The following is a 16,008-nucleotide window of genomic DNA, read 5'->3' as shown; positions in this document are numbered from 1 at the left end:
TTAGTAAAACAGGCAAGGAATTGAAAAGAGAAAAAATAAAATTACTTTGTTGAAATAGTAGTAGAAGCTCCAAAATACAGGACTGCTTCCAAACAAACTCATTAATAGCTCCAGGACTCCGCCAGTTTTCAGTAGGAAGACCAAGGTACAGTATTTGGTCAAGTTTCTTTGGCTGGCTTTATAGCTTTAAGATCTTACGGAGCCAAACAAAAGGAGCCATAAATAAGAAGCTATGTTTTTTTCTCCAAGGCCAGCATTACTCCCTCCTCTTTTCACCCTTTCCCCCCCATTTGAGTAATTCAATACTGTGTCAGAATCAACACACAATCACAACCATCCACTGGCTGTTTCCTTATCACTCTGCCACTGGCAAGCCAACTGCAGCACACTAACTAATCTAATAAAGCAATTGTCAAGAAAATTAGCTTTTCCATTTACCATCATAGTAAATCTACTGTCCATAGATCCTAAACCACCACTGGCACTGAGGCAAAAGCCCAGCCTGCAGAGCTCTAACCATAGGACAAAGCTCTTGCTGACCAGCTCATTCAGGAAGATTCCCAGCAAAAAGCTCCCTGCCTTCATCCAAGAAAGGCATTAATTTTAATCAGCAAAACAGTCCAACACAAAACAAAATACATAAACCACATCCTGCTGCCTGCCATGCCCTCAGAGTTCTTCTAGTAAAAGCTTTGGTCCTGCCCACAAAGTACTCCCACTCAGCACATCCTCCCAGCCAAGGCTGAAAACTATTGGAAAGGCCCTTGCCTGAATACAGGACAACTTATTGATCTCTTCCATTAACTAACAGTCGTTGGACTCTCATCTTGAGATCGGGGCACCTCAGATTATCACTAAACTCTGCCTCAAACAGATAATTTCAGAGGCAGCGATTCAGTCATACTCATGACTAAATTCCACTAAGAGGCCAGTCCAAACTGTGACTCTTGGCTGTACTCAAATCACTGGCCTGCAGAGCTGAAAAGACCACAGCCACTTGACATCTGTTTGTCAGTATTTCTGAAATGATTCAATAGTGTCAGTCCAGTCAAGTCACATCACAAGACTAATCAACAGAGCTGGCCCTAACTGGCCTTGGAAGAGAGGCTTAAGTCAAGTCAAAATTACCCTCCAGGGGAAAATAAACTTCTTCAATACCAGTTTAATCAGGAGTGTGTTACTATGAAGAATGAGAGCATTTGTAAAACCCCCATGCAAGAATGACTTGTGGGAGGAAGAGGTGACTAAGGAATCAAACTACCCCACTGGAGAGCAGATTGTGGTTTCTTGGCTCCGCTGGGGACAAAAGGTCTACGGAGAGGACATGACTTGCTGTTGGTATTTCCATGAAAGCCGTGATGTGATTCATTAGCTCTGCTGGCCCTTCTCTCCTCCCTCCCTTCCCCCCACACCATCATTAAACTCATCTGTTCTCCTGAGCTCTCCCTTGGCAGAAATGGCATGCTGACACATAACAGAGTGAAAATGAATGGCTCCCACATTTAGAAGAAAGGAGAAAGGAAGAGAAACAGATGAGAAGGAACGAGCAGAGTACCCAGAAAAGATCTGACTACACACCCTCAAAAAGAAAAACAGAAACCACAAGAAATAATATATTTCTACAGTAACATTAATCTTGAAAGTCTGTTTTACAAACTGTCTCTCCTACACTGAAGACTCCCTTCCTAAAACACAATACAAAGCCACCCTAGGCCAGGACAAAACAGACATAAGAAAACAGATCAATACTGGCTTAGTGTGTGCACTGACATTTGATATTCTCATCCAAGCCATGTAAGCATGTTTTACAAATAAGCACAGTCCCAAAAAAAGTCTAACCCTTGGATAACCTCACCCATCACCTTGTTCCAACTAGAGAAGTGAACATTTCCCATTCAACTGTTTCTTTCAAGACAGTTTTTCTGTGTATTGAGTCATTGTTTCCACCTCTTCCCGAAGACATTAATCATCGCATCACCTGCAGATGTTTAGGGGATAAACAAAACCCCACCATCACCGTGTCAACCAATGTCAAAGAATCTTAGTACTCCTGTTCACAAATACAGGCTGCCTCACTGTTTCCAAGGCAAACTAATATTTGAAAGGCTTCTCTCAAGAAATACAGTGCCCTGGATAACACTCTGTTCTTCCACACAGCTCCCATGAAATGTTTCCGCTGTTCCACAGGTGCTCTGGCCCGTGTTTGTGAACACTGATGGTTCCTTTAGCTTGGGGTGGCCAGTTTCAAAAGCAGAAAACTAACCATTGACAAACTGCAGCAACATTCACTATTATTTTACATCTTTTTCTGTGTGACTTTATAGGCTTTTCATCCTAAGAACCTCCACATGCGTTAGAAATAGGAATACTCTGAGTTTTGGTAAACAAGTGATGCAAACTTGGGCCACACATTACAAAACAAAAGCTCTTACAAAGTACTGTAAAAGTGGTTGAAAATGATTTTAAATTACAAGTCAGGAAAAGCCTAGAGTATTACAAATTTTTAATTATTTTTTTTTTTTGTAATTTGCATTACAAGCAAATTCTTTTCATTCTAATACTCTGAGCAAGATAAATTAACTTCAGAAGAGATAATCTTGGGCTGTTAATTGTCTATCCCTTGTTCAAAACATACCCATTAGACACCAGAAGAGGATTGCTCTGCATAAAAGATACAATGTAGGATGTCTTCCCTCTGTCTTAACTTCTCCACAAATTCCTTCTTCAGCTAGTTACATTTCTTTCCAATTCCCCTTTATTAAAGTATTAACTTCCAAATGCTGAGCTTGGAGACAATAATTTCCTTCCTGTTCCTGACAGCACTGACCAGCCCAACCAGACCTTGGGCTTATCACAGCTTCATCTTTGTATCCTGAATTTTCATCGTTAGCTATAGAGCCAGGGTCAATCACATGGCACTGTCATTCTGAAAGTGTTGCTTCTGGGACCTGTATTATTTTATTTAATTTTGAAACTAAAATATATCATTGTCATAGAATTGTAGCCTTGTTAGCCAAAAGGTGTGCATCCCCATGGCCTGGTATTCCTATTTACACTAAACAGAAAACCTATTAAGTACATCATAATTTCACAGGTATTTTAATATATTTTCCTCTAGGTTAAAGCCTATATTTTAGGATTAGATTTTTTAAAGACTTCACTGTCCAAGTCAAGATTGGATCATTTGTAGTTAAAGCTGGAACATAAACTATATCAATAAAGAGGCCTGTCTCTGGGTTTTATTTTGCTTATTCCAACAGGACCAAACTTAGATTACCACAGTTATTCAAGATGTAAGCATTCCAGAATGAGAGCTGAATTAAGTCCATCCAAGCAGAAAAAAAGCATAACATGGACACTTTCATGTATCACATGCTAACGTGAAAAACAAGTTTTTGCATCCTAGTTATCAAAAATCAACACAAACTCTGCTTTGGATGTCATTACATTACCCTTTGACTTCCAAAGCCAGAGCTCTCACACATAAGGAATACATTGCCAGGATTTATTCTGTCAGCAGTGATGTTCCTGAAACTTTTTCATGATGAAACAGAGCTTTGAGCTTGTAGTTCAATACAATATCCTCTTTGTTTTTCAGTTATATTCATACCTCACTAACAGTGAGGACATTAAAACAAGTCTTAGCACAGCCGACAACTTAAGAACTGGGAAGAGTTTTTAAAACTGTTTAGGTACAACAGAACCTGAATCCTTTCTCCTTCAATTAAAAAAAAAAAAATTCATAGAGCCAGAGAAAACAAAGGATGAAAGATCTTTTCAAAACCAACAGGGGGTCTGCATGCTCATTTATCATCTATGTTAATAGTAATAAGGTGCTCAAATCCCACTTCTGGCCCTGCAAAATCACGGTCTGTTTTCTCAAACCCGGATCAGAAGTTAGCAGTGTACCTCCCTGTGCCTTCATCAATCTCTCCCTTGGCTTATCATCAGTTTTATCCCTCCTCCAATGAAAGGAACATTTAGTTCCAGCAAGACTTCTACAGCTGGCAGCAGCCAGTGAAATAGATTGGCAGAGGCTGGGGATATAGGCAGCCATACTTTCCAGCCTGAAGTTTAACTTTCCATTAGGGCAGCATTTCTTCTGGTGACTGGATGCTGACAGCTTGTATGTTCTTCGTTAGCTTGCTGATTAACATACTGCTAGAGAGTTCTCAGCTTCACCTAACTGCTGTTCCAGCACTCATCTGTTGTGAGATCCTAGAGTAGCAATGCAGCATTGTCTGACTCCTGCTTTTCCTCCCAGTACTAGAGATCAGGTATAAATTCATTTGCTTTGAAAACAATAGCTACATATCTAATCCAAAGTTATAAAGAAACCCTGATCAAACAATAACAAGTTTAATAGAATTTTGTGAATGAAATTCCCATGGCAACAGTAAGAAACAGAGTGCCAGGAAATACAACCGGTTCTAGTTTTCTGTACTCAGAGGGTTCTAAACTGGAACAGAAACTAAGAAATCAAAAGCAGAGATCAGTGGGCCTACTGGCTCTTCTCATTCAGCATCTGAGAAACAAGTAAAATAAATCAAAAGGCAACCAAAACAGTCCTATGGCATCAGGAACAAATTACCAGCCTTCCTAGTGCACAGTACAGGCATTTGGCACAAGGGGAATTAGATATACCTGATACTAGCTCTTGGCTTTCCATAAAATCTGCTACCGATTAACATGCAAAGCACTACACGTCTGAAAGGACAATGGTGGGAAGAGCTTCCACAAAGGCATCATTTTAAATTCTAAGGCCTGGAAAATTTTCAGGCCCCAGGCCACGAACAATAGTGAAGGCTAACACAGCCAAGCTGCAGATCCTGACAAGTTGAATGTTCATCACTAGATAAGCTTTGTAACTTTTTAGCTGCATCATGCAGACTGTGTAAAATAATATCTGTCAGGCATTAGGCTCCCTCCCTCGGAGGCACGCTGCTCCAAGCAGCCCAGGATTTCTTTCAGAAAAGCTTCCCTAAGGACGGTGCTGGGATCCCAGGTACGGAGCAGTAACAAATACCATTCACAAGGCACAAGGTAAACAGCAGTAATTTCTTCAGCAGGCTCGAAGCCATCAGCTCTGACAACAGCCTCCGTTTCCGCTCGGTGGGACACGGCGGTTAAACACCTCCCCCCTTCCCACCCGAGAACAAAACCCCACTCCCTGCAGCACCAGCCCCGGGGCCGTACAGACCTTGCTCGTGCTCCTCCGCTCGCCCAGGCTGGTTGCCCATCTTCGGTCACTCCCCCGGCTCTTCCCCCAGCTCCTCTAGGACCCCGGCGCCCCGCTCATGCCCGGTGCCACAGGCGGACCTGCCTCTAGAGCTGCTTTTAACGTCTACGCTTCAGTCAACTTAAAAAGGGGGGTGGGGGGGGGAGAAAAAAAAAAAAAGTGAGCTCCTTCCTAGTTCCTGGCACCAGGAACAGAGCCTGCTGCTCATGCTGAAGCAGCTGTGGCTCTCCCTCCTACCTCATTACAATATCATGCGCTGAAGGCCGGCCTGTGCAGTTAATTAGCTGCCTGACTGCTGGAATAAAGGAGGGGGAGAAAGGCAGAGCGAGCAGAGAAAGCTGGAGTGACTCAACGAGCAGGGGAAGCCACCCAGGGGCAGCAAGCGCGAACTGCAGGCGGCTGGGAGAAGGGCACTGGATTTATGGAGCCGGGAACCAAGCTCCAGCACAGGCAAGAACTGAGCTTGGAAAACTGGAACAGGGCGTCGGGGCCCCAGCGCACCCGTGGCTGCAGAGGGGCGGGCAGGAGCCGTTTGCAGGCACACACCGGCGTTCAAGTTAGTACCCTGAAATTTCAGAACAAAATGTTGAAATGCAGCTGAGAGAGAAGAGCAGAAGGACTCTCCGCAAAGATAAGAGCAGCCAAATGCCTCCAAGCAAAGAGATAATTCATTTGTCCCAATTCACAACACCTGAAGTTGTTTACCACGGAGCAAACAGACCCTGCCCATAGGTCTGGGCACACTCCTGGGCAGAGATGGACTCACATGTCCGGTTAAGGAGGGCTCTGAACTAAGCTGTCACAAGAATTAGAGGAGCCAGTTTCAGAAATGCTCAGCATCTTCTGGAAACTTAGTTATCTAAGAGATCCTAAAGACTTAGATATGCTAACTTGTCATTGCTCTTACTCTGACACTTGACAAATGGAGCTCATCCAGCTGTCTGGATTTGGATGATATTAAACGAAATTCCTGTCTGCTTCTGTCCTATGACATGCCAAGTATGACATGCTTTCTTTAATAAGCCACAAAAGTTCTATAAAAAGGGATAACTGATAGTGCATTATTTTTCTAAAAGTAATTTTATGGCCTCCTAAGTTTTGTATCTTATTAGGATGGGCACTCAGGCTGCCCTTGTCAGAGGTACAGATGCAAATGTCCTCCAACTGCTGTTGAAACTTATCTCCAAGACAAAGAGATATTCTTCTCTTACAGACTGAAGAGTGACTTCTGCTCTTCCTCAACAGGATTCACCAGAGGGACTGCATTAGCCAAGATAATCTCTTGGGTTGATAAATCCTAACATTGAGCATTTATTATTTCAACACCTGCTTTCTATTTCTGTAACACAAAAGTGGAGCAGGGTCTCAGAACAGTATGGGGTGCAAGCCTGGAGTAATTATGAAATGTAACCACTGAGTCAGAGCAAACATCCCTGGAATCTGAGCACTGTAGGAGAGTCATGACTGGAAGAACCAATCTGTTATTTTTGACAGTGGCACGAAACCTAAGACAGAACATTCTAACACCATGATGGGGAGAATGATAGCAGGAAAAAGACTTCTAGCCTAAGTCTACAGTGAAAGGTAAAGTATGAAATTTAAAATACAGCTCTGGCCTGAGCAGAAGTCCTGGATAAGAGATCACTGTTTATGGAGCTTGCAGCTCCAGCAGAGGAGAAAGGAAAAAGGATAATGGCAAACATGACTTCTGGCACAGTGACCAGGCAATACCTTATGACAGATGCATGGCTAAATCTTTAGGCAAATATTTATTATCTGAACATTTTACATTAGCTTCCCTTCCTCAGTAATAAAGGTATAAAAATTAATGAACGAATGAACAATTTCACTGTTATAAAGTAGATCAGCTGGTTTCTCCCTAGGCATAAAGGTTGACTCATCCCTTTGCACTATCCACTTGTGGGACTGCCAATAAAACCCCACAAATACCCATTTTTTTTTATAGTGAGAATGGGAATGAATTCCTGAAAGTGTGAGATGCCTAATTCTTTCAACTCAGTAGTCAAAATACAGAGCTCTGCCAAGCATAACCTTTCTTCAGACCTTGCTCTCACAACACAACACATTAATTAGCTAACTTCTGAAAGTTCAAATTGTAATCCATCCTCAACAGAAATAGCGTGAGGATATCACAGAATGATCTCAAATTTCCACTGGCCAGAGAGATGTCAATGTCTTCAGAAGGCTGAGGGTAAAGAATTCACAGATGCCAAGCAGGATCTCCAGGGGCTGGACCTCTGGCAAAGACTGAACTAAACTGAATGGGCCCTAAGAGTGGACACTGACTATCAGTACCAGTGTTCACACTATCATACTCCTTCCAGTAACACCAAAGATTTTATGAGCAGCAAGTACATATGTAAGGGGGAAATCTACAGAGATGTGTATATCATTCATATACAGTAGTGGACCCTAAATGATTAGGAATATAAGATTGCACTGAAATCCAGATGAAAGAGCAAACAATTTTAACCATGCTGAAAACAAATCTTTTGTAAGGATACTTGGTGAGGTCACGGTTAAGTTCATGGCACAGAACTGCAGCCTTCCAGGAACCCATCTGAGATGTAGCTGTCAATCCCTCCCCTCTTACTTTCCAGTATTACAATCTAATGCAAGCCAAAAGCTGCTGAAAACAACAGTGGAAAAAAAAATTATACAAGGAATGCCAAGCCCTCTGCTGATATGCATACTTGTTAGACCAGGGCAGCTTGGCGTTCCTTTCCTCGCTCCCTCCCATTCTTTAAGTGCAAACACAGTGGCACTCTGCCAAGGTATTTTGGCTGTGATACATTTAGGCCCAGAGCATTTGTGTTAAGGATCATTTCTCTTCAAATCAGCTGAAGGAAAGCTGATAATTAACCTAGGGCAGGTAGTCAATGCAAGGTTGTGTTGACTTTGCTGAACAACTTCACTGAAGAAGCCTGAAAAGAAACGCAAACAAACTGAGAGATCAGAGCTTTGTTCTGTTCCTGACCCATCCAAGCAGCTCCCATTTCTGTTCAGGTATCCCTAGCAAGGCTTTTGTGATCATCACAGTTTGCTTACAGCTGTAACAGATCTTCCCTATACATGTTGGCTTCAGCCAATTAACTATCAACAATTTAATGAGTCAAGTCATTAGAGACTCTAAGATTTAGCATTTCAGTATCCCTGCCACACACTGAATCCTCTGAACTGGCTCAGGCCCCAGGGTGGTAAACACGTGCCAACAAAGTCATTCTCAGGGGAACAGACAACAAAGAAAAGGGTCTCTGTTTCATAGATTGTTTAAACCAGAAGCTGCATGCAAAATCTTATACAATGTGTTAAGTGCAGGAACTGTGAGTTGTGCAGTAGATTAGGACAGCAACAAAACTGAAAAAAGTACATTCTGCAGCCAGCATTGTCAGCAGAAGTTAATTCTCACTTGTTTAATAATGCAAGATGACTGAATGGTTCCAGAGAAGCTGTTATCTTAACAGGATCAGGTATTGGAAGTCCCAAGAGTCACTAAGATGCATCACTCTGACTCCATTTCCAGTTATGGAAGAAGGTTCATACCATGCAATCAACAACAGAATAAAAATAATGATGTCACTTAACCTTCACATGCCACCTTCAGGACAAGAGACCAACCACCAATAGATCTTTCTAGTTCAGAGATCTCAAGCCAACAGATATCAGGGTTTAATTATAAGATCACTGCTATTATTTCATTAAAGAACTACCTGAGCTCCTGTCCTGCTGGACTAAGTGCCTTTTCCAATTAAAATATCCTATAAGACAAACATTTACCCTTTCCTTTTTTTATCAGATCTGGAGCTAGAATAATTTTTTTCTTGGTAAGAAGGAATAATTATGCAAGAGTTGTGTCTTGTACCTGGAAAGGGTTTCAAAATATAACTAGCTTTCCAGAGGAAGTTCTAAAGCTTATTAATTGTTCCTGGGAAACCCCAGATGAGATCAGTCATTTGGTTGCTGGTGAAGTCTTGTGGAACAGAACATACCGATCTCATTAGTGTCTCTCACATTTGTCTCCATCTTTCACAAGAAAAGTGAGACAGTAACGAGGCTGAATGCAAAGTGCTGCAACCTCTCTACAAACGTGGAACAGTCCTTTGATGTGACAGATCACAAAAAGCAGGACCTGTCACAAACTGATGTATGGGAGAGTGAAAAGGGCCCCAAGGTCAGACAGCTGTCCTTCAAAAGAAATTACTTTCCTTTTTCCTGTCCTAATCGGGGTGCATTAACATCTTATGAAGAATTAAACTGTCAAATGGATTTTTTTCAAGGATTTTTTTTTTCTTAAATAAAGTGTTTATTAATAAAAATACTTTTCTTGAATTTTCTGTAGAGAAGGCTTCTGGTCTGGATTAGCTTCACATGGTTACCCCACATCAGAAAGTGACAAACACTTGCCAAGCAGAAAAGTTAACAGAATGAAGACAGTAAATTTGATAGATTCTATATATTACTCTCAAATAGGAATCATGAAGTGACAATTCTATAAACATGCAGGAAAGCTCTTAAATCTGCAGTCTGCCACATTTTCAGTTTTGATGGGAAAGAAGCATATATAACAAGTGACACGTGCAATAAAAACATACACCAGGCTCTCTAAAATAATGCACACCTGAACTTGTTCAAGTTTCACAAGTGACACTCATTCTTTCCCAGCACCAACAGTGGTAGTGGCCTGTTGGCGATACAGCCTCTTTTCTGCATACCATTTCTATCAACACAAAAAGCTACAAGCAACTATGTTTTAGAGGGAAATCAAGATTTTTTTCAACAGTGATGGACAAATGCTCTAATGGTACGTGTTCTACTGGAACTAGGAAGGAACTGAACATAACCAGGTATCATAGATAGTTATTGGGATGTTATCTCTGACAACTGGGCAGGAATGAGAGGAACAATTCACAGAAAACCTCAACAAAAGGAGAGGCCCTCCTTACTGGGATTGACAATTGTTCAAACCAAATGGTTCCACAACAGACTATAATCCTCAGGTCCTTCTATAGCCTTCCCTGATTATGCCAAATTTCTTGGTATTTGTATTCTACTCTTTAATTTGCTGGGCTTATTACACCAGGTTGCTTTGTACAGCTTCATTCCTGATGCTGGCAGGGCTCCATTCTGGGATTAGCAGCTTTTGTTCAGGTAACCTGCAGAGTTCTGAGTCTTGACACTAGATGCCTGGGAGATAATTGAAACTTTTAATATCTTGGAGTTTGCCTCCTCTCTACGTCTGCACTGGCCCTTTCTCCACCCACTGCTATTAATCAGCTCAGCAGCCACACACAGCAAGGAACACACGTGTTGTGGGGATGCAAATGCCTGGCAATTAATTATTTTCCCATTTAGTGCAGAAAAATAAGTGGCCACTTCTGATTGAGTTTGGGATGGCACAGTAGGCCATCCCTCACCTTCCTGTTGGCATCTTGGCTTTTCCTGGCCTCCACAGAAATAACACATCATTGTAAGAAGGTACAGTATCTGTCTTCTAATAATGGTTTGAGCTTAGAGAGATCCTAAGCTTGTCAATAAAATACCCAGGATCCCTATAAGTTATAAATTAGGTGATTATAACACTGTTATTGACAGTTTCTAGCTGTTTCTAAAGCACATTCAATGTCTATATAAATTTAGACTTAGGAATAAAGAAATAAGCTGATGAAGCAGCCTGAGAAAACAAGTACAGCTGTTACATTTCACAGGTAACTGATACTTCATATTGTAGCTGGCAGAGCTTGAGATAAAAATCAATATATTTGTGAGAAATGGGGATGCCTGAAGTAGCCTGAAAGCTCTCAGAGTACGTGCTCACAGCACAGCCACACGTCCTGGCTGTCTCTCCCTTCTCATGCCCAGCATAAGACTTTTTTTTGCTCCTGTCAGACCTGACAGATAATAGCTGCTTGCACTGAAATAACAGCAAGGAAGCACAGGAGCATGATTAAGCCAGGCAGCCTTGAGGGAAATTTTCAGAAAGTGCACAAATGGGGAGTTTGTACAGAGTGAGTAACAGAACCAAGAGCAAGGATTTGGAATGACTTCTAGGACCCACTGAGCAAGTAACCTCAGTGCTCTGAACCCCAAGTTTGCCATTTGCATACCAGTACTGCCATGCCATGCACTTCCTCATAAGTATATGGTCACATCAGAAGCTTTGGAATTCTCTGTGAAATAGCAGTATAGAAGGTTATTTGGCTTGCAAACCTTGAAGGATCAGAATCTGGAAAAGTATAACTGATTTCCTATAATTTTTAACCTTAAGGAAACAAGTCCTAGTTTTTCATGAAGATATAAATTTACCTATTTAAACATCTTTTTTTTAGTAATATGGCTTCATAGATTGGATAGCTTCACAAGTGCACACACTAAAACAAACATTTTCAAGATCAGTGACTCTTTCCATCTGTTCTGCATTTTTTCCAGCTCTTTTTCATCTACTGAAACATTAAAAGCCATGCAAGAGCTCTAAGTTTGGTTTTTGCATAAAACCAAATTGCTACTTCAGGACAGTACATGGAAAGACATAATACAGTGGATAAGAAAGCTGAATCCAAGACACTTCTTTCTCCCTGCGTGTCATTTCCCATTACTTGGGATTTCAAACTGCCAAGCAGTTGCAAAGCCAAACATCACTGCACAGAACTTCCAGCCAGAACGAGTCCCCAGTTCCATTTGCTCCACTCCAGTTGCCAAGAATGGAGACATGAGCCTGGCCTCATCTCTCTTTAAACCACTTATGATTTACTGCATTAGCTTCCGACAGGCAGACAGGGGTAGTTATGTCAGCAAAAAGCTAGAATGAATAACTGAAACTCCACCAAGGGCAGCATACAAACAAGCCTATTTAAACAAGCAATCTTGATGTCAATTATTTATTATCTGCAGCATTTGGAACACAGGCTATTGCTCAGGGTCAGCACACAAATGCTGGACAGTCACACCCAAAGACAAAAGAAACCTAAATTGTTGGTTTTATTTCCCATAACCTTGCTTCTTTTAATTTCTCTTACACAATATCATAATACCAACCGAGTACAACCAGAGTGTAGCTGGAACTAATATATTATCATTTCAGTGAAATAATCAAGTTGCTCACTTGAAAAACAAAGAAAGCCCAATCTAAAAAGTACAAACAAGGGGTGTGGGGAGAGAAGACATGATGTCTGCAGTTGAGATATGAAAGGAAAATGCAGAACTGAAGAAGGTGAAGAAACCAAAGAAAGTGGCTTCAGAAGAAGATTTGCACACTTGGCTGTCTACACAAACATCTGCATTTCCCAGCTACAGGAATTACCCTCCCATCAGTGAGCATTGCAGTGTAGTTTGATCACAGAGACTATCTGGGGTGCTACTTCAATAAAATCTAGCAGCTGAAAGTGTTCTCTCCTTTTCTACATAGTGTTCCCAGGAACATGTTGTGCCCTCTGTTGTATCTGATTTTTAGTTTTCCTCTTAGCAACACCAGACTATCACAATATGCCTATTGGTATTTTTCACGCTGTGACAATCTCAAAGCAGCATTCAGCTTTGTAACCTTGCTCACTAATATCTAGCACCTTCAGTGGCCCTGATAGTGACACATTCTCAGAACATGGCTAGATTTACAAGCACCCTTTGGGACTGTGAAACCACTGTGAAAACTAAGACCTGCAACATACAGATATTTTTGCATACATAGATATAGTAGCCCCCATAAGACCTGGGGCAGTTCTCTCTAGGCCCAAAGGAATTTTAGAAGGACAGCACATATACTCCTAGTGTTTATCTACACAATATGCAGAGCTCCACACTTGGACTGTTTTTGCTGAGCTCTAATATTCCCATTCACACTTTTACAAATGCTGATGCAAAGCCATACATGAGGTCAGCTCCAATGATGTCATTTAAATTGGCAAAACAATACCCAGATGTAACTCGACCTCCATAAACCATTTTACCATTTGTATTTAAAGTAGTCATGATCATAAATCTTACCCTTCCTCCAATCCCAGCTATTATATATGCATGCAGAAGGGGGCTCTCTGGTCCAGTGCTAGTATTTTTGTATCTGACATATGTATTCCATTCTGGACTCCCTGCAGTGCTGTTTCCCTGGCTGCATTCCCAGGATCTTATGCTGCATCAGCTGTACAGGTTTTCTTCACCCCAAGTTACTCCTCCCAAGCATCTTTTGCCAGCATCATGCCTCTTCATTGGCTGGTGAATCTCAAATGCCTTTGGATATGACTAGTCACTATGAAATTTGAGGATTTACACACCAATTAACCGCAGAGCATGATCTGTCTTTGGGTTACTGTGAAGCATTCATGCTGTTACAAGATGCATAATTTTCTTTCAGGAGTTTGGGGGAGCATATAAAGATTAATTTTTATATATATATATTTAATTGTTTATATATTTTTTTCCAGAAATCACTGTCTGGTTAGTAACATTGTTCTGTTACACAGCCAAATCCTGCAGAGGCTGTGACAAATAGGGAGGTCATGGTCAAATTTAATAAGATCTCACATTCCCTTGGAAATGCCACCAGGGAGCAGACAAAAGCAGGCGTTTGCTGAGCTCCTGGGGGCGAGCAGAGCGTTTGCAGAGCAGCCCTTGGTATGCAGATGGTGTCGCCGCCTTTAGAAACAGGCTTGGATTGGAAACCAATGGGAAGAAGCTGATGGGGCTAACGCACAGGGAGCGAGCATGCCACGGCGCTGCTGAGGAGCACAAGCTGTCCGTGAAGATACAGGCAGAAGCCAGAGCTGGCTCTCTGCTCTCGCCTCCCTGCTGCGTCCCACGAGAACAGGAAGGGAACAGCTCTGCTTATATAGCAGCGGGAGGAGAGAGAATGCCATGATATATGGTGAAAACTAGGGGGGGAAGGAAAGGTTTAATTGATTCCTTGCTCGGACAGACAGAGGGCTCAGGACCCCCACTGCCAGCCGCGCTCCCGGCCCCGCCCCGAGGCGACGGGGACAGGCGCGGGTCGCCGGCGCCACCGCGTGGCCGCCCGAGGGGCGGGTCACCCACCCACGGCCCCTGGGAGCCCGCAGCAGCTTCTCGCTTGAACTTCAGGCTCTTGGGCTCTACACCCAGTAGAAAGGCCAGCGTGCCAAGGCAACTGGGACGTTACAGCTGTAACGTACGAGGAGAACGCAGCGAGGCGCTGGGAGCGGCGACACTGCCGGGAGCCTCCATCCCCCCCGCGCGCGGTACCCACCCGTGCTGGGCTTCAGCCGGCTCTCTGCGAGCTCCGAAATGGCTCCTGTTGTAATGGTCTTCTTCAGTCTGGAGACTCCAGAAGCTGCTGCCACCACCCCGGGTTTTGTCAGCATGTCATCGCTGCTCGCCCTCTTCAACTGCAACACAAAGAGCTCGTGAGCAACCACAACACCTTGAACAGTCCCAGTTCAAAACACAGGGTTCCTGGGAGAAAAGGAACCTTACCATTAAGTAACCCCAGGGGAATATTGCTATGATAACCACACCAAATAATTTCTTATTTATTTTTTTTGCATTTCCTTTGCATTCCAAATTTTTGTGAAGTGGCTTAGGAGATAATACTGCTTCAGCAGTGAAGGCAGAAAAACTTGCTGTTTAAAGCAGTGAATAATTGAAAGGCAGGGAGAAAACAGCTTACCAGTGTAGACTACTGGCAACTTTGGCTTCTCAGATCCTGCTCTAAACAGCACTCCTTGTATTTCCTCACTGGTTTACTTTTAAGTCAGACATTTGGGTCTCTGCAGGTGTGAGCCAGTTGCAAACCGTGACACACTGAGTAGGTCAAAGCAGCAAATAACTGGCCCTTAATCTGTCTACCAAAAAAAGATCCCAAAAGGACCTGCTAGTTCTTGTTGCTCCACTTAGGATCACAGTTTTGCCTTAATGGTGACCTCAGATCCTCTGAAGAAACTTCTGAGCCACTCCAATAGCAAGCAACTGCCAGTTCCTTCCCATGTTTGTCAAACAGGAGTCACCAAACTTTGTGGCCTCATAAACTAGATTACCTGATGTGAAAAACACATGCTGGAGACCAAGCCAAAATCTGAAAATCAATTAGCTGAGAAGCTCAATAAAAGGCAAGAGCAGCCAGTGCAAGATGTAAAGCAGTTACTGATTGGAAATCCATTATCTTAAACATGATTGCAGCTATTTACCCTCTTTGTTTATTGAAAAGCAGTAAGCAAAGATGGCAAATGATCTCATGACAGGACCCAGTGCTATTTGTTTTACTAAGGACTGTAGGACTCGGCAGAAGAGAAACTGAAAAGCCTGTTCACAAGAAGGCAGTTTGTTCATGTGACCACCAAGGAAATAATTCACCACAAAAAATCCAAAACACACTGGTTTTCAGAATAAATCAGCTGCAGAATTCTAAAGATGAACACCAATTTGTTTCATAAGCTTGGAAAGTGAACTCTTTGCTCTGCAAGGTATTTTACAGTATGTGCCTTTTAAAACATATTCACTAATTTACTCAGTAAGCCTTACTGGGCAGGGGAAAGCAAGGGACCACTGCTGCCATGTGGTCTTTTTGGGAGCAGAATTTCTTGTAAAGCAAGTCTACTCTAAATGTGTCCTTAGGAAATCCACACAGTACAAGCACAATGAACTTAAGATTCAAAGAAAAACAGTAAAATTCTATTACTTCAACAAGCAGAAGTAGCAATTGATCTCAGAACTCTGGTCAGCTGCTTCCTCATTTGTGTGCCTTTGCAGAAGCCTGTGGACCTCTAATTAATTTCAGGAAAAATACTTTA

At 42.3% G+C, this 16,008-nt stretch overlaps 1 protein-coding gene across 3 annotated transcripts in view; it reads right to left on the bottom strand.

Annotated features, from left to right (window-relative positions):
* SPECC1 (sperm antigen with calponin homology and coiled-coil domains 1) overlaps nt 1-16,008 on the bottom strand; it is an 82,007-nt gene that overhangs the window by 54,938 nt on the left and 11,061 nt on the right. For 2 of the 3 annotated variants that reach the window (XM_051635908.1, XM_051635910.1), the window contains exon 3: nt 14,469-14,607. In XM_051635908.1, the coding sequence (XP_051491868.1) occupies nt 14,469-14,607 (139 nt within the window). Of the gene's footprint in view, nt 1-5,200; nt 5,527-14,468; nt 14,608-16,008 lie in introns of those variants that run through there. The other variant, XM_051635909.1, reaches the window with a different exon arrangement.

The sequence above is a fragment of the Apus apus genome, chromosome 18 (genome assembly GCF_020740795.1).
Source record: "Apus apus isolate bApuApu2 chromosome 18, bApuApu2.pri.cur, whole genome shotgun sequence".
Lineage (NCBI taxonomy): Eukaryota > Metazoa > Chordata > Aves > Apodiformes > Apodidae > Apus > Apus apus.
The sequence above is the reverse complement of the archived record's forward strand: the minus strand, read 5'-3'. Positions and strand labels throughout refer to the sequence as shown.